Source organism: Prionailurus viverrinus, chromosome D1 (genome assembly GCF_022837055.1).
Source record: "Prionailurus viverrinus isolate Anna chromosome D1, UM_Priviv_1.0, whole genome shotgun sequence".
NCBI lineage: Eukaryota > Metazoa > Chordata > Mammalia > Carnivora > Felidae > Prionailurus > Prionailurus viverrinus.
The window spans coordinates 7362527-7381879 of NC_062570.1; the positions used below are offsets into that span (position 1 = coordinate 7362527).

A 19353-nucleotide genomic window follows, 5' to 3' on the forward strand; every position below is an offset into this window, starting at 1 on the left:
TAAATTGGTAGCCAATATGATTAAGGATGCATCAGTGAAAATTTTGGTTGTATTTTCACCTTCTGTGTTTATTGCTTATGGTAATAATCCTAGAATCCTGAGCAGCCCACAGAATCAAAGGTGGATTAGAGGTGTAAAGACACCTTTCTATGTTTCTTTGAAAATTGGAAACTTGATAAAATATTACAACTTACTTAACAAGAAAATTTGAAATCCCATTTTTTCACCAAATGTTTTTATTTTAAAAGCATACTTAATGTGTTTAAAGTTTCAGAAAGCCACTGGGATACCGTTTTACAGCTGGTGGCTTTGTGGTGGTGGGATGGGGTATGGAAGTAATTACAGGAAGTAGAGATCAGAACACATGACAAGAGAGTAAGTAGGTGGTAATTTAAATTGTTCAGTGGCTTTGTTTTATGTTAATTACTGTGGTAGATTTTAAACATACATGAAGAATACATCTAAGGTACCCTCAGGTATATTACCCAGCTTTGACAACCATCTTTTCCATGATCCCCTTTTTCTTCCTGTCTCCTTGATTTTCTTGGAGTTTTTGAAAGTGTATTTCAGACATTATATATGTTCACTCACATGTGACTGGAGGCAGTAGCCAAGTATACATGTTTTTCAAGCTCTCTGGCTTGTATTGTTGTTATACCATGACTTTTGGTAAAATCATCATTTTGTATTTACCTTGTCTGGGCTGTGTGATTGTCTGTTGTGATCGTCTGTATGAGTTTTCTCAAATGTTCTAGCAGATGTCCCATACCTTCTTTGCTACCAGTTCAAACCCGGTTCATTTCTCTCTTCCCTTAGACCCTCCCCCTCTTGCAAGTTCCATCTCCAGCTCTTACCCACGCTGGTTGCTCCATAAACCTCATGCATATTTGTCATCCTGACACTCTTCTTTCCAGATCTTTCTTCCTCTTCCTTGACTTATCAGCCCTTTTCTCTATTATGGAAATTGATCTAAAATTCTCACAGCAAAATCCCCTAATGACTAAAGGTAGTTCTTTCAAGTAATTGAAAACAGGATATCCGGTAATGAGTGAAAACTTCTGTAGTCAGAAGTGAGAAAAGGGACTTAGAATCATTAATTTGAATGGAGATGGGAATAGCAAGAAAAGTAAAGTTTCCTTCCTTTAAATTGGGAAACCAGTTTTGTAGTTCACTAGGAGCCCATGAAAAGTGGGTTCTTTTAGGTTATTAAAATTTTATTATTTGTCTGACACGAAGCAATCTCTTCTGTTTCAGATAGAAAAGAATCTTTGTATTCAAACACTGTCATTGATTTTAGTTCACTCTGTCAATGGAGAATTGTTTATTATCTCTTGGTTCCTGTAGTTAATTTTATTTTTAATAAAGTTCACAGATGATATCTATCAGTTTGATGTGATGGAAAGTCCTAGTAAGTGATAATGTAAAATAAAAATAGTGTGGCATGGTAGATCTTGCAACTAGTTTCCTAACTTGATGCTCCTTCTGTTCAGATTTCCCAGCTGTGAATTGGGTTCTTCAGTTTGATTGTCCAGAGGATGCCAACACATACATTCACCGAGCAGGTAGAACTGCCAGGTAGGTGTGCTGGCTCTTTTCTTTGCTGTTGCAGTTGGGAGATGTTTGCTCGTGGTAGAATTTTAAATGTTAAGCATCTTTCTGGATAGCATGTGTTAATAATTACCAAAACCTTAGAGTTCTTCCTTTTGCCTCATGTTCCACATTTAAAAACTGATCTTAAGGAAAGAGAGATGGGTAAAGTTAGATAAAGATGTTCATCTTACTAACCTGTGTAATGGTTAGGAAATGGAAACAGTCCAAATAATCACAGCAGGGTTATAAGTGATTATGATTGGCCACAGACAGACTGTGTCTTTGGATTTACCTTGTACCATTTATTACCTTATCACAACTGGATGAATATTTATAATGTGGTTGTTGGTGAGACATTGGTACTTGATGATGGAAGAGACACCAACTTTTGGTCTATCTGGGCAGCAGTTCTGCTTTTTATTAAAAAAATTTTTTTTAATGTTTGTTTATTTTTGAGAGAGAGAGAGAGTGAGAGACAGAGACACAGCGTGAGTGGGGGAGGGGCAGAGAGAGAGAGGGAGACATAGAATCCAAAGCAGACTCCAGGCTCCTAGCTGTCAGCACAGAGCCCAGCGCAGGGCTTGAACTCAATAACTGTGATCATGACCTGAGCCGAGGTCAGACATTTAAACTGACTGAGCCACCCAGGCGCCCCATGGAAGGATCTTTAGACCCAAGATTTAGACCATCTTCTAAGCAGTGATTTTCCTCGTCTTCTGCTTGCCCTGTGTCCCTTTCAGCAAACAGCCCCAAGTGGCCTCTCTCCCTCATTTGTCTAGTAAATCTCTTTGGCATGCACTGAAATTTCTTTGAATCCACAGTTTTGGGTGGCTTTAAAGAAGTTTTTTTTTTTTCTTTTTGGCTGTATCTGGTAGATTTTGTTGTATGTTTTAGCTGAAGTGAAGGTTTTTCATGTCCTTCTGCAGGTGCTGCTTGTCCTTCTGAGAAGTAGAGCCCTTCATTTTACTCATTAAAAAATTTTTGTAACATGTTTGATTGCTTAAACATTTTTGATTGATTCACATTTATCTTTAAATAAAAATATATAGCCATTAAACATGGGCTATAATAAAAATGCACTCAAACGCATTTCTTTTGACCAGCATGAAGGGAGTGAATATTACAATAGTGAAAGATAAAGCTATTTAAAAATGGAATTTATGGGGGTGCCTGGGTGGCTCAGTTGATTAAGCGTCCAACTTTAGCTCAGGTCGTGATCTCACAGCTCGTGGGTTTGAGCCCCACGTCGGGCTCCGTGCTGACAGCTCGGAGCCTGGAGGCTACTTCTGATTCTGTGTCTCCCTCTCTCTCTGCCCCTCCCTTGCTTGTGCTCTGTTTCTCTCTCTGTCTCTCTCTCTCTCAAAAATAAACATTAAAAATAAAAATTTTTAAAATGGAATTTCTGTACTACAGGGTAAAAAGTAAGTCTTTTTATTGTAGTTAACAATATAATTTGAATAAACAGTGGAGTTAGAACTGGGTTCTATATATGGTGCTGTGGTGCTTTTAGACAAACTTGCCTGTAAAGTGGTTACCTTTTGGTTTCTAATGGGGTCTAAGGAAAAAGGACCTGGGTAGATGAGCAGGCTTGTTTTCCATTTTATAGGAAGATGGGTGGTGGTGTCAGTGATCTTTGTGTCGGGTACATGTTTGGGTTATCTTTCACAGGGAGATGTTCAGAAGTCGTAAGTAGTAGTGGTTGGCGGAATGAGAATTCTTCTGCTGTTTAACTCTTCTCAGTAAACGTGAGGCATGTATGAGTTTGTACATGTACCCATGCACACATTTTCCATTTTAGAGAAAGTGGGATGTAGCCTCGCACACAGGCGTGTTAGTGTTAGTTGTGCCATTTGGTGTTGACATAGACAGGGGAAACGGATTTCTTTATGGAACACTTATAAATAGTATTTTAAAATTATTCTTCCTTAATGAAGATGATTGGACATCTCATTGCATCAGAAAACAGTTCACCGAAGAGGAATATTTCGGGGTTTTTCGTTCCCAGAGAGGTTGTTAAAAATCTTCTGTAGCTGAACATGCCAGGGTGAACATAAAGTTGGTCCTAATGACTGGAGATGAAAAGGAGCTACAACAACATCATGATTGTATTTGAAAAGAAAATACTAATTTGAAAAACTGTTGTAATGCAATTTCTAATGTCATTAATTTTTAAAATACAAGTCTGTTTGATCCCTCATAACCAATTAAAAATGTTTTGAATTGACTCTTTTAGATGAGTAGTCAGTGGAAATGTTTAGGATACGCAATACTTATTTTTTCTTGGGCAGTTTAATAAAAAAAATAATGAAATTGTAGTTTAAAAGTTGCCATTAATGGACTTACAGATAATTAGAAAGTTTCTTGGGCCACGAGACTGAATAATCGAATTGAATAAAGGCTAAATTAGAATTTGAAACTAATTAAAATCCTGTGTTTATGCTGTAATTAAAACTGGGTTGCCAGATAGTGGTTACTTGTGGAAGTGAGCTATAATATATGAATATGGAAAAATGAATTCAGTGCTTTGTGGCAGAACAGCTAAGGTTTGGGGAGTCTTTTTTTTCCTTTTGAAGTGTTTTAGCTAAGTGAAAATAGTGATTTAGGCATTTGTCTTGGAGTACTTTGTTTTAATGTATTATTCACTTAAAATTCTCATGATCCTTAGTATTGGGAAAATTTTTGTCTATTTTCTTTAACCATCCACATCTCTTTTAACAAAATGATCTCCTTTAGAGACAGGGAAGGCAAGGAATAGGAATATAATTTTATCAAGCTGTATTCTGTGGTGCATTACTTAAAAATGATTGTTTTTAGGGCTTGCAGTTTTGGGTACTCAAAAAACCAGGCTCTTCCATTTTCTTAGGAAAATGCCCATTTGAAAATAAAAAATTGGGGAATGGAGAGTAAGTAGGTATACATAGGATACTCCTCTTTTTTTGTTTTTTTTTTGAATGTTTTTATTTGGGGGGTAGGAGTCTGTGGATGGAAGATGTGAGTTATATGTAACTGTTCATATGTAAACATTTGGGAGTTTAAATATAAAAAGTGAGAGTCCAGGTGCCTGGAAGCATGAGACTCTTGATCTCTAGATTGTGAGTTCAAACCCCCCACTGTGACGAGCTTACTTTAAAACAAAAGGTGAGTTATATATCAGAGAGAGTGTGTGTATGTATATAATATAAAATATATAACAAAATATAATATATAATTATATTCCAGCTGAGTCTTGCCTGGCTGCATTTTGTGGCTCTCAGACTTTGTGAGTGATTTAGACAGCAGTGTGACATTCCACTAGGGGGTAGCAGAGGCCAGTTCTTTGCATTGCACACTGATGGCTGCCCTGTAGATCAACAGCAGCAAAGAGGATGCAAAGTAGTTAAAATTTTTGCTGTGATAACTTTGAAGAGTTTATGGTTTGTGGAAAATACTGGTACTTTGAGATAATAGATTTTTTAAAAAGTATCCTTAATTGTTTTGTAAATTGAAATAATAAGAGTGAAAAGACAATTTCCATGAGCATTAATTTACTGAAGCTTACTCTGAATATCTTAGGAATGAGATAAGAGGAATCTTTTGCTAGTGAAAATTTGTGCTTCTTTAAAGCTAAGACTTGGTAAGATCCTAAATTTAGCCTGTTTCTTCTGGATGTACTGGTGCTGCTTTGTTTCTTTACATGACCGTCTGCCTTGGTCTGCTACTATTTAGAATTTAAAGTTTTTTTTTTTTTTTTTTTTTTTTAAAGGGAAAAACCAATTTTTTATTTTGTATCAAGAAGCAATGAGCTGGGGTAGTGTAGGGCCAAAATAGTTACAGAGGTAGGTAAGAGGACTGAGCCTTCTCAGTTGTGGGCTAGTTCCAGGCTCTTCCCCCTTGCCCTCCTGCTGTCGCTTCTCAGCACAGCAGGCAGAGTGATCCTTTTAAACACAAGTCAGATGATGTCAGTCCTCTCAGGGCTTCCTGTTCACTCAGAATAAAAGCCAATGACCTGATATTATTCAGTCCCCTCCAACTTTACTTTCTATTCCCTGCTTGTCCCTGTATTCCATAATGGTCAGACTGTTTCTCCTTTATGCCGACCATGGCCGACCATGTTCCCCCCGCCTCCCCCAGCCCCCCACCCCCAAGGCCTTTACGTTACTGTTTCTTTTGCTGGAATGGTTTTTACTCAAGTGTCTGCATGACTGTCTTTCTTAACCTGCCCCAACTACTCTTCCTAACCTCAATCTGTATTTTCTTTTTTCCCCATAGCACTTAATACCTTCATGGATAGTAGAGCATTTCCTTATTACAGTGAATCTCTTTCTCTTCACTAGAATGTAGGCTCCATAAAGACTAGGGAAATATGTCTTCTTAATTGATATACCCTGAGTGCTTAGAACAGGCCTTGGCACAGAGTAGACAGCTGAGATAACACAGTGACTTTCTCAAATCAGACTCATGAATCAGAGCTTCCCTAAAATTAATTATCTCTTGCAGTATAACAGATTATCCCACAACTCAGTGTCTAAAAGCGAGAACTAGATGTTCTCTCCTGGTTTCCGTGGATCGGAAATGCAGGGGTGGCTCGTTCGGGTTCTCTGACTTCTCATCCGCATCCTTGCAGGTCTGGAGCCCAGGTCTGTGGTCATGGTGTCATGCGGTCCTTGAAGGCTCCGCTGGGGCTGGATCCCCTTCCAAGCCCATTCATCTGCTTGTTGGTCAGAGGTGCCTCTCAGTTCCTTCCACACCTTTTTTCTTTTCTTGAGACTTTTCATAACAGAGCAGTTGGTTGGCTTTCTCAGAGCACGAGAGAGAGTAAGAGGGAGTAAGGTGGCAGCAGCGGTGTCTTTTGTGACTTAGAACTTGGAACCCAAACTCCATCTTACCGTAGCATCCTAGTGGTCGTACAGATCAGCCTTATTCTGTGTGGGGAGGACCACAAGGCTGTGGATGCCAGAAGGTCCCGATTTTTGGGAGCCGTTTTAGGAGCTGCCTACCACACCTGAAAGCAAGCTCTCCTGACAGTTTGAAAGATAAAGGACGGTAATGGCAAGGAATGTGAGAGGCAGGAAGAGGTCTGGGAACCCCGCTGTAGCTCCACAGGGCCATTCTCGTCACCTCAGGCTAGGCTCTGGCCAAGACTGACCTCGCAGTCACTAAGCCATGCGTGCCGTTTATCACTTTCCCCGTTGGGCCACCGCTAGGCTCACTCACATGGCTGACTGCAGAGGCCTGCCGCTTGAATCCACAGACTTCAGACAAACCTGGTACATCTGTTATTTAGCATCTCCTGCATGAGGGCTCCCATGCTGGCATGCGGTGTGTTTGTTTCCCTGGAGGCCTGTCGTTAGTCTGTTTATGAGGAGATTTGACCGTGTCACTTTTTTTCAGCTGGAGGAGTCTCCGTGTCCTTCCCTCTCATTCCCACAGGGAGCGAGCGGGTTGTGACCTAACCGTTTACTTGGTGACTCTCAGGTCTCTGTTGAGTGAACAGATGGAAGAGCTCAGTCAGTCTTTATACCAGCCTGGTGGGCGAGGCCTTTTTGTCAGGAAATGACTTCTCAGGCTTGCGAGGTAAAATGTGTCTAAGATCCCTTGGGAAATACCAGGACTGAGATGTGTCCTCAGGTCTCTCTGACCCTGCAGCTTCTGTTCTTGCCAGTGTGCCCCAAAGCAGATGTTTTCAGTTAGTGAAATCTAGTGGCTGCTGCTCCCAGGCAGGGTTTCCATAAGGCGAGAAAGCCAGGTGCTTGGAGAAGGAGGGTAGGTATCCTTATTTAAACTTGCTGTCATTTGTGATCATGAAGGCCAACTAAAAATATATGCACTTTCCTTCTTTATTTGGATTATTAGAGGCAGATATCCCATAGTTGATCAACACTATCCTGGAAAGTCAAGAAATTTAGGTTTGGATCTAGCTCTGTCACCTGCTGGCTTTGTACCTTTTGATCAGTTCTTAATCTCTTTAAGCCTCAGTTTCTTCTCCTGGCATTAATCATCTCTTTCAGTAGTTTCCAGAAAGTGATTTCAGGTAGTATAGTTTTTAGGTACCACTTTTATGTGTTTTCTTCTTGTTTTTAATGTATTAAAACTTAGTCTTGTTTTTAAGTTCTGGGGACAGAGTTGATAGAGTCTAATGATTTCTGCCTTTTCTGTGTGAACTCCCTAAATCCTTGTTCTTACTCAGTTTGCTAGAAGCTTTCCGTGCAACACATATTAGCCAACTTGGTTTTTTTTTTTTTTAATTTTTATGAACTTTGTCAAACTGTTGAGCCTATTATGGTGTACCTGTTTGTATTTCCAAAATCTTATGCTGCAGATGACTTTATTTTACCCAGAATATTTCCCGGTCTGTCCTTTTCTCTTTTAAATCTAGTGTAGAATCTTTAGATAGGATTCTGTGAGTCAGAGATACCTCTTTTCCTGGAATAAGCTCTCCTCTGTACCACACTGTGCAGGAGGAACAGAATGCTTAAGTGTGATTCCTGTGGCCTGTCTGTATGCATCTGCTTGGCTGATGCCCTGTTGAACCTCAGTGACAGGTGCTCTTGGGGCTGGTTGCCACTGGTGAGGCTAAGGTGTAGGAGGACAGAAGGAGATGCAGGGAGGAGGGAAAAGAAGGGCTGTGGAATAGCAGAGTGTGGCCAACAGTTGTCTCTCTTTCTCTATCTCTTGATGATACTTCTATTGTGAACAAAGACTAGTATGTTAAGAATCACAGGTATAGGGGCGCCTGGGTGGCGCAGTCGGTTAAGCGTCCGACTTCAGCCAGGTCACGATCTCGCGGCCCGTGAGTTCGAGCCCCGCGTCAGGCTCTGGGCTGATGGCTCGGAGCCTGGAGCCTGTTTCCGATTCTGTGTCTCCCTCTCTCTCTGACCCTCCCCCGTTCATGCTCTGTCTCTCTCTGTCCCAAAAATAAATAAATGTTGAAAAAAAAAATTAAAAAAAAAAAATAAAAAAAAAAAGAATCACAGGTATAGAACTTTAGGTTCTGAAGGAACCTGAATCATCTCATTCATCATCTAAGTGGCTCAGGTGGTTAAGTGTCCGACTCTGGCTCAGGTCATGATCTTGCGGTTCGTGAGTTTGAGCCCCACATCAGGCTCTCCGCTGTCAGTGAAGAGCCCACTTTGGATCTTCTGTCTGCCCCCTCTATGCCGTGCACACTGTCTTTCTCTCTCTCTCTCAAAAATAAACATTTAATAAATTTTTAAAAAAAGTATATAATTTATAAATAAGAATATAATATATGGTGATAAAATGACTCATTGTCCAGGGTTATAAAACTAATGAATAGTACAGCTAGGGCTTGAATTCAGTTCTTTAGACTCTAAATCCAGTGTTCTATCTGCTTACACAACTTCTGGTGGTTTTTTGCATCTGTTTACTCATCAGATATTTGGTGAGCAGCTTTTAGGTACAAATGTATGGTAGGTATGGAACATGCATTCATATATGTCCTCAAATTTACTAATTGAGGTAAGGAAGTACCCTAATATTAATAGTACTAAGATGTGTTAAATGAAGTAAGAATGACACAAAGATGTAAATTTTGAAAGCACATGTTTTCATTTTTTACTTCATAAGGACTTTTGTTATAAAAATAGTGCTTATTCACTATATAGATTCTATCTTTTTTAATGTTTTATTTTGAGAGAGAGAGGAAGAGAGTGGGAGGGGCAGAGAGAGAGGGAGACACAGAATCTGAAGCAGGTTCGAGGCTCTGAGCTGTCAGCATGAAGCCTGATGTAGGGCTCTGACCTGAGCCAAAGTTGGACGCTTAACTGACTGAGCCACCCAGGCACCCCTCACTATATAGATTCTAGACATGGGCAGAACCTACCAGCTACATCATACCACCTAGAGAAATTTTCATGTATGTTGTATATATATTTTTAAAATTACAAAAAGGGAATTATTCTAAATAGAATCTCTTACACCCTGCTCTGTAACTTGGAGAACCAGACCGGGAGAACTGAGAATGGCCAGGCAGTTGTGAGCCCTGGCAGATCTTGCTGAACGGGCAAAATTTAAGGGACACTTAAAGTGTTAGCTAGAATGGAGTTTACGTGTTGGGGAGAAGGCATTGGAATAGCTGAGGACTAGTGGTTACTGGGTGGCACGCAAATTAGTGCCAGAACAGCAGGGCTTTTCCTCCTTCCTTTGGTCAGTTTGTTTTGAGGTTAAAATTACCAGTGGGACCCAGAAGTCAGTGGTCTGGGTCTCCCACGTTGAGCTAGAAGCGCCAGTGAGCTGTATGTAGCATGTGAAGGCAGACAATTGTGACCAACCTATTAGGGGTCTGTATAGCTGATAGAGGTAATGAACTGCAAGTTTAAAGCCTCTGATATGCAATGATTAGCTGGAGATTTTTGTTTTTGTTTAGTATTTCTGTTTTTTTGTGGGTGTTTTTGGATAATTTCTTGGTCTTCCCAGATATTTGCCTTGTCTACCAATTGCTTGTGTAAAAAAGATGGGCAAATTAATGTAAAATGAAGTTCTTCCTAAATTCTAAAGGGCTACGTAAATGTAACGTACTACTACAGATGGTGAAAATGAGATTTTTGTTGTTGTTGTGTTTCAGTTGCAGGGCTTTTATTTGGTGCCTACAATGTTTCTTATAATAACCTGTGTATTATGGAATTCCAAAATGTAGATCTTGTGAAGAACGTTTATTTCTCTTTATATATATACTAAGCCTCAGTCCTTGGATATTGCTTTTGAAATATAAAAAGCTAGCTCATGGGTAAATAGACTATCCGTGTAAGCATTTGAAAGAAAAAAAATGTGCTTCTGCCTTCTTTTCAAGTGTGTATTTATTTTTAAAATGAAAGCTTACTGGAAATTCTTGGGTGTTGGTGTGTAGGAGATAATTTGTGCTTTCTGTATGTTGTTTTAGGGAAAAGATGTGTGTGATGTTCAATAGGTAAAGTGGCCAGTTATGATCTTTTCTGTAGATGCTTGCCTTATGGGGTTCGACTTTGGACATTTTTTTCCATTTTCCTTTGGGAATTTTGTTCTTCTAAATTCCAGTGTTGTACTCTGTCTTAACCTTGTGCAGATCTATGTGTCTGTTGGCTATAGTTGTAAAAGGTTTGGATATGGCCCATGTGTGACTTGAATCCTGATCTATTCTTCCAGATTATTCTTGGGTACCTGAATGGTATAATGATTAAGTATAATGATTAGGCTTATTATTCTTGTTTATTCATCCATCTGAAGATCCAAGGGCTTCAGGGAATGCTGTTTTGATACCTTAGAGATTTCTGTTAACCCCTTTGCCCCTGTTCTGGCGCACATTATGTAGGCCTGGTGGCATGTTTATTTTCTCTCTCCATCTCTGAATTTGGATATAGAATGTTAAAGAGATCGATTACCCTTTAAGCCACCCATACCCATCTCCCTTCTTCCTAATTGTTCCTCTCTGGGCCACATGAGATAAGCTTTCTTACTTCTGAATATAATTGACCTCATCTCAAGAGTTTGGCTACCTTGAGGGCATTTTGATATAGTGCACAGCACGGTAGTCATTATTAACCGATATCTGTCCCCTTTGCCTTTAACCTGTTGTTGGTGAGATCTTGGAGCTTCAGAAGTTGAGATGTCTCTCAGATACCTTGTTTGCTCTGGGTTTTGCCTCACTACTTCATATAATAGTGATTTCTGCCTTCACAGATGGTTTAATCCAGTACTGCTTTAGGGAATGCTTTTTCATGTTTTTTCATAATAAATGATGTTGAAACATTTTGAATCGTAGTAGGTGTTGAAATACAGTGAGGAAGGTATTTGGTACTAGTTTCTCATTTATGAAACACTAAAAGCTTTACTCTATCTCCTGTTAAACACCCATGCATTAGAAACCCTAGAAAAAGCTAATCAGCCTGAAGAAGACAAAACTATCCACTGGACTCTCGTCAGATGCTGCCTTTTCTCCCTGGAAAACTGGCTTCTCCCTTAATGTTTGACTAATTGCTAATTTTTTGGATCTCTGCTCTTAGACGCCATTTGCCCAGGGCAGTTTTCTTGACACTGAGACAGCATTCAGTGGAGTTCTCTGTTACGGTTTTATAGCTTCCTGTACACTTACTAACACTCCTACCACTTTATTGTTATTTGATGTTTTGGAATCTGTCCCTAATAGTCTGTAAGCTCTGTAACAGCCACAACTATGTCAGTTTTAGTGCCTGGCATTTAGTGGCCCCTTAAATTTTTTTTTTTAATATATGAGTTAAAGATAAATTTTAGCACTTTGGATATGTTTTATTTCCTACTTTTCTGTGTGTGTACTCATAAAGGTGTATACATATATGTAGATATTTCTATAAAGATATTACCCTGGAATTTCACCTTGCTTGTTGGAGTAGAGTTTTAAAATCAGCATGAGGTGAAATTGCCCTTCCATCTTTATCGTACATAGAGTAAGTCAACACAATTTTTCCCTCCAGCGTTCATTGATAAAATTGTGTACAGTGGTATTCTGTCTCTCTATACACAGCCATCCAGAGTTCTCCAGAACCAGACTCTGATGTACCCTTCTGGCAATCCTCCCTGCTGTCCACTTGGTTACCCTGGTTCGGTTGGGTTTCTCCTATCTTAAGTTAGCTAAGTTTGCCCTATGTTATCTGGTTTCCACTCCTTAGTTCATGCCATTCTCCCGCTTTGGAAGACCCTATCTTTTCCCTTTCTGTTCACCTTCAAGGTCCTCCTCAAATTCTACCTGGCCCTGCCACTCTGAGTTGTCTTTTTCCTCTTCTGAGTTTTTGCCATTTATTGCCCCTGGTCGTCCTTTGACATTTAGTAATGTTACCTTCTTGGGGATGTTGTCTTGATTTTGTGTGTGTTTGTGTTTTCTAGTCAGCTAGATTGTTTGACCACTGAAGACAGAAATACTCTTCTGTTTCTTTGTGTTCTTCACAGTTTAGGCCTGGCACAAAGTTTCTCACTAAATAATTTATTTGGTTTTAACTATAAAAAGTTGCTCCTCACATTTTATAGCATGAACCTTGAATAGAGTGCTTTGATGAGAATATTTTTCATTTTGTGTCTTTAAAAAACATTCTACGAATATCCAGTTCTGTTTTGTCTTACTGCTTGCACGTCATGGCTGACCCCGAGTTATAGGGGAGTCTGTATGCAAGTAGCACAAGAGGTTTAGTAGCTGTGGGTGAATTGTGGCCCAGTAACGTCGAAATTTCTGGTGATACAGCATGAAATAAGAATTTTACTAGGTGAGGGAAGAGAATGGATTGGAGGATAGCTTTTCACTTGAGCAGAGATCCATTTCTTAAAACTACAGCACTGTTTTCTGAAAACCGTGCTATTCCCAAGGTATAAAATCCCCAGAAAGATGATTTGATTCCTTAATACAGTGGGTGCCATGTTCTTACATGACTAACTGTAACCTAATACTCTCGTGGCTTAAATGAGAAATTGCTACAGAGATCTATTTAAGAAATTCCTTTTAATTGATTTGTTTCTTAGGATCTGGCTCTCCTACCTTGGTATAGCCTAAAAGTCACTTGGAATTGTAACTAGTAGTGGAATGTTGAAAAAGATGCTCAGAGCCCTCGTTGTCTGTCGTCACAGAAGTGAACAAAATGGCATTCCTAATATTTACTAATTAGGTGAACTTGCTTCTTTGTTACCTATTTGTCAGACTGTTGAAATGTAAAATGCAGACTGCACTGATGTGGAAGAGATTGTTTGTTTGTTTAGGTACAAAGAGGATGGTGAAGCTTTATTAATTTTACTTCCCTCCGAAGAAAAAGGGATGGTGCAGCAGCTTCTCCAGAAGAAAGTGCCTGTGAAGGAAATCAGGTAAGAACTGCTGGGTGTGTTGAAGTTACCGTTGGGAGAACGGAGGTGCAGAATCATCATGCTGAGTTATGTACACTTCATTCCCTCCTCCCTCTCGTCTTCCACTGTCTGCTTTGTGACTTTTTTTGTTTGCTAGTGTTCTTCTAAACACGTTTCCTGGAAGACTATTAATGCAGAAAATAAGATGAAGTGGAGAACTTGTTAGCTTCAGCAGGCATTGATTGTTGAAAAGATTATACATGTTGGATAAAATTTGTAGGGTTGTATGTCCTTTTCAGAGGACTCTGCTGTCCATTGAAGATACTCAGATTGTCAGCAGATTTGATCAGGATCGGAGTTTCATCTGCACTGGGGTCCTTGAAACATCCTGGCTTTACTTGGAGGGAAGATTTGGAGGGTGTTTAGATGGGAAGTGGGGCAGGTGGGTTGGGTAAGGGTTCGATGGAACAAGACTGAGTTGAAATTGTTGAGGCTAAGTGAAAGTTTTCTACCTTTTGTGTCTTTAATTTTATATATGATTTTATAATTAAAGTAAAAACCACCTCGTCCACCCCCATCTACTACTACTCCAGCTTTGCAGGAGCAGAGTGGTTCGGTTTATAATCAGGGAAAAAAGTGGGATTTATTTTGTGAAACATAGACCCTTGTAAGAATTTCATTCTTTCCTGTAGCTTCCCTTGGTGGAGTTAAGTAGCAATTCTGTTACATTGTGCCTGATTTCCAGATAAGGAGACCATTATTTATATCTTTTGGCTCCTTGCTTATTATTTGAAATTGGCTTTATGATATTTGGCTGAAAATGGAAGTACTTACAACAATGACATTAACTTTCATTTATTCTATTGCATGGACAGATCTCCTGTTAGAGTATTTTCTAACATTACGGACCTAAGAAGCAACCAGTGATAATTGAATGTTAACCTTAGTATCTTTCACTTAGCATGGGGCATTTAGAGATGATTTCTGATCTTGATCTTTTTTCCCCCCTGCATTATGCAGAATACCTGAGAGTCAGGTTTACGTCTAGTGTAATTTCAGTCTAACCTGGCTCCTAGATGAGAAATAATGTTATAGGTTTAAAAATACTGAGGAAGTCGGGGCGCCTGGGTGGCGCAGTCGGTTAAGCGTCCGACTTCAGCCAGGTCACGATCTCACGGTCCGTGAGTTCGAGCCCCGCGTCGGGCTCTGGGCTGATGGCTCAGAGCCTGGAGCCTGTTTCCGATTCTGTGTCTCCCTCTCTCTCTGCCCTTCGCCTGTTCATGCTCTGTCTCTCTCTGTCCCAAAAATAAATAAACGTTGAAAAAAAAATTATAAAAATACTTAGGAAGATAGGAAAATGCTATATACTGTTTTCAGTTTCTAAAATTGAGATGTCTAAGTTTAACCTGTATTTTTTTGTTACAAAGAATTAATCCAGAAAAACTTATAGACGTCCAGAAAAAATTGGAATCATTTTTAGCACAAGATCAAGATTTAAAAGAAAGAGCTCAAAGGGTAAGTCGTTGGTAAATTGGATACCTTAGTTGGAATGGAGCATATAATAAAGTTAGAATTCATCATTTTCTACTACTTTACGTTTCATGGTTATGCTTCAGGTAGTCAAGTGGTGCAGTTCACAGATAACCAGAACATTCTTTAACTTTTAAAAAGACTCTGTACCTCGAAGCATCCGGGTGGCTCAGTCGGTTAAACGTCCACCTCTTGGTTTTGGTTCAGGTCATGATCTCACGGTTTTTAGGACTGATCCCCACATTGGGTTCTGCGCTGGTGGCATGGAGCCTGCTTGGGATTCTCTCTCTCTCTTTGCCCCTCCCTTGCTCACACTCTCTCTTTTTCTCTCAAAATAAATAAATTAACATTTTTAAAAAACTAAAAAAAAGTGATTATGTATTTCTTAGAACAAACTGGGAAAATGTCAGCTTTGTGCTTCTTCAGCAAGCTTATTGTAATTTCTTATATTAGCTTAAATTTCTAGAAAGCATAGCACTTTTACTGAATCCTCTTTAAGAATGAAATTTTAATCTATAAATATGACTTAATGTTCCCAAATTACTTTTTTTTTACTTGCTAATCCTCTTGATTAGCAGATACAAAGAATTACCACTTTCAGTTAAACTTACTTTTCAGTTCCTAGAGTGCCTAGCAGTAGATGCTTTAGAAAAGGAAGAAGGGAAGTAATTTTGTGTTGTGCTAACAGCTTCCTAGTCTCTAAACGGACAAATATTTGAATCCCTGTTACAAAGCTCATCCTTTTCGCCACTCTCTTATGTACATGGAGGTTACCAGATCTACATATTATCTCTCTCTCTGCATCTCCCATAACATATCAGCAGTGAGTTAAGAGTGTCAGGATTCGGAGGTTGGATTCTGTGTCAGCAGAGAGATGAAATGAGAGGAAGGAAATAAGAGATGTGGAAAGAGCATCCTAAGTGGATAAGGAGCCTGAGCAGAGAAATAGTCAGTAGTAAGGCTTTTACGTTATGGTTTTGAAACTGGATATTCTCGGGAAAGAAGTTTTATTTAAAGAGCAGATTTTACGTTTCTGGTTAAAAATTAACTTCTGTTATATTTTATCAAGTTAGCCTCACTCTGCTTAAAATACTGTGAGTGATGAAAGCTGGAATTTAAATGCTTACTTTGTGTCAAGTGCTTAGTCATGATGTGACTTTGTTACATGGCAGTTTGATACGTGTTCTTTCTTCATCTTCCCAACAACCCAGGAGGGAGGCAACACTGATGTGACTTTACACAGGAGTAAATAGTAGATGGAGAAAATTAAAAATTGTCCAGGATCGGGGTGCCTGGGTGACTCAGTTGGTTGAACGTCCGACTTCGGCTCAGGTCATGATCTCGCGGTTCGTGAGTTCAAGCCCCATGTTGGGCTCTATGCTGTCAGCTCAGAGCCTGGATCCTGTTTCAGATTCTGTGTCCCCCTCTCTCTCCGCCCCACCCCTGCTTGTACTCTTTCTCTGTCTTTCAAAAATGAATAAACATAAAAAAAAAAATTAAAAAAAAATTGTCTAGGATCACATAAGCTGTTAAGTAGCAGACCTGAGACTGATATCCACATTTGACTTTCTTCAGAAATTCCATGATACATCAGGAGGATTATAAGAAAACCAAATACTGAACTGTGCCAAGTTGGATTTCTATAGTCTCACTTCACCTGAAATCTAATGAAAAAGACCTTTAAAGGGGAAATTTTTTTTCCTTTAATTTTTGGGTATGCAAACATTTGTGTGTGCAGATATCATCTAGCAGACATTGTTTAAATCTTTTAGAAAGTTTGGAAATAGTATGCACATTTAAAACTATTATACATGAATTCTGAGATGTCATAACTTACTGCATACCTAAGAGGTCATTCAATTATGAATCAGGAAATAAAGAACAATGGAAGGATGTTTCACTAGTTTGTGCATACAACAAATGAGCCTTCCAGAACAAAGATTATAGAATGCACATTGAAATAAATGATGTGATTTATTGGGTGTCACGCATGGTTTAGCAGAATGGCTAACTATATTGCCAGCAGCAGCAAGCTATCTAGTTTCATAGAAGTGATTTTCTAGCCTTTGATTATAATCTGGAGAGAACAAAAACGATAGGCAACAGGGGTGATTTTTTTGTGTGTGTGAACAATTGTAGGGGAAAAATTATCCTTGAACTGGAGCCATTCATTGTTTTTCATGCCTCTGGAGACAGGGAAAATGGTTTGAAGAAAGGATTAGTATAAATTTATAACAAATATGAAGTTCAGGAAATATTGAAATGGGAATTAAATGGACTTATAAAAATTTTAAAATAAGAAATGCTTGCATAGATGTGTTTCATCATCTTTGTTGCCTGACTGTGTTACAGACTGATAAAGGATCAGGATCATGTTTAAATTTTGGTTTATAGAGTTCTTGGTATACAGATACCTTTTTTCTTTATAAACAAACACCAAAGAAAAATAACACAAGTTCATGATGACAAATTACTTGAAGTGATAATGTAAAAGGGAAGGCTTTAGGAGTAAACTTCATGTCATGATTTTATTAAGCTTCATTTAAATACAGTAACATTTTATTATGTTAGAAAAGGTATTCTTTTCTAAGAATAAATAAATAAAGAATACCTTTAACTAAATAAATAAATACCTTTAACCAATAACTAAAATAATTATTACTAATAGCTAGTATTTATTGGTACTTACTATATTCCAGAAGATACACCCTGGTACTCTAGATCCATTTTCTTGGTTAATTTCTCATAACATTTTATTTAAAAAAAAATTTTTTTTTTCAACGTTTTATTTTATTTTTTTTTTGGGGACAGAGAGAGACAGAGCATGAACGGGGGAGGGTCATGCTCAGACACAGAATCGGGAGACACAGAATCGGAAACAGGCTCCAGGCTCTGAGCCATCAGCCCAGAGCCTGACGTGGGGCTCGAACTCACAGACCGCGAGATCTTGACCTGGCTGAAGTCGGACGCTTAACCGACTGCGCCACCCAGGCGCCCCTCTCATAACATTTTAAATAGAAGGTGTTATGATCTCTGATAGATGAGGAAACTGACAGAGATACAAGAGGTTTGAGCAGCTAGTAAGATAAGGAGCTCAGATTGTCATCTGTATCATTATATATCCTACTTTTTCCCCCTGTTAGACTATACTGCAATGGACTGATACTAACTTGTAGAATAGCTTTCTGAGAAGGTGATATTCTATGTTGAGTTGGCTTGATGAAACCAAATTTGAAGTCTTATCTAATATTACAGTTACAAAAAGGTAGTTTTTTTAAAATGTAGAATGGAGATATGCTCACTTATTTTATTATTAAAATTTTTTATTTTAATGTTTATTTTTAAGAGAGAAAGAGAGAGACAGAGAGTGAGCGGGGGGGAGGGGGTGGGGGTGGGGAGGAGGGGGGTGCAGAGAGAGAGTGAGACACAGAATCCGAAGCAGGCTCCAGGCTCTGAGCTGTCAGTACAGAGCCTGGCATGGGGCTCAAGCCCAGAACCATGAGCCGAAGTCATCTGCCCAACTGACTGAACCACCCAGGTGCCCCTATATGCTCACTTATTTTTAAGATATTTCACTACTGTTGAATTTATCCCTTTGGTTAATTTTCTTTTATCTGAGTTTAAATTTATTTTCCGTTTCTGACTATTGTATGTGATACATGTAAACCTCTTATTTTTACAGTGTTTTGTCTCCTATATACGCTCAGTGTATCTGATGAAGGATAAAGAAATATTTGATGTGAGCAAGTTACCTATACCTGAATATGCCCTGTAAGTATTCATATTACACTTTAAGTTGTGAATCCTCAGAGGTAGAGGTCATTTGTCTGCAACCTGGTTCTCTGAGAGTCCTCATTGAAACTGCTCTGCCTTAACTTAAGAGAATCTGTTAAAGATCTGCAGAGAAAAAGATTATGTAAACTAGAAATCTAGGTGAGTGTCTAGTTCTTGTTGTTTAAAGAAGTTTCTTACTTGTAAGTGAAAATTTCTGAAAGTTTCACTGGCAGTTTCCTGTAGTTTCATCTTAAAGGAGGTAGAGAACAATTGGTAAGCGCTGTTTGAAATCTTTAAATGTCTGTAGTCCTCTTGTCTTTGGGCTGGCTTGGAACACCATAGACCATTCTTTTTTATGCTTTTGACACAAGTCTCCTTGTCAATTCTTCCTTTATTTTAGATTGATCCCTATAACTGCTTGCTTATTGCCTGAGTGTTCTTTGTGTCTTGGTGTTTCTTATAGGTACTCACAGTTACCATGGCAAAATATCCTCGTTTAGTAACTGAGGTTACTATTACATAAAAAAGGAACTGTTGGTTTGTTTTGGCTCAGTATTTGAAGGACTTTTTTCCTAACCTTTTCAGCTATAAAGGAGGAATGCTCATTTTTTCAGTGGGGTTCTACCTGTGGGAAAAACATTGACAGAATTCTATAAAGCACCCTTGAGGTTAATCATAGGTTAA

At 38.9% G+C, this 19353-nt stretch overlaps 1 protein-coding gene across 1 annotated transcript in view; it reads left to right on the plus strand.

Moving 5' to 3' along the window:
• DDX10 (DEAD-box helicase 10) overlaps positions 1-19353 on the plus strand; it is a 281164-nt gene that overhangs the window by 31729 nt on the left and 230082 nt on the right. The window contains exons 9-12 of the mRNA XM_047879029.1: positions 1491-1575; positions 13285-13386; positions 14793-14880; positions 18578-18666. Coding sequence (XP_047734985.1) covers positions 1491-1575; positions 13285-13386; positions 14793-14880; positions 18578-18666 — 364 coding nt within the window. The remainder of the gene's footprint in view (positions 1-1490; positions 1576-13284; positions 13387-14792; positions 14881-18577; positions 18667-19353) is intronic.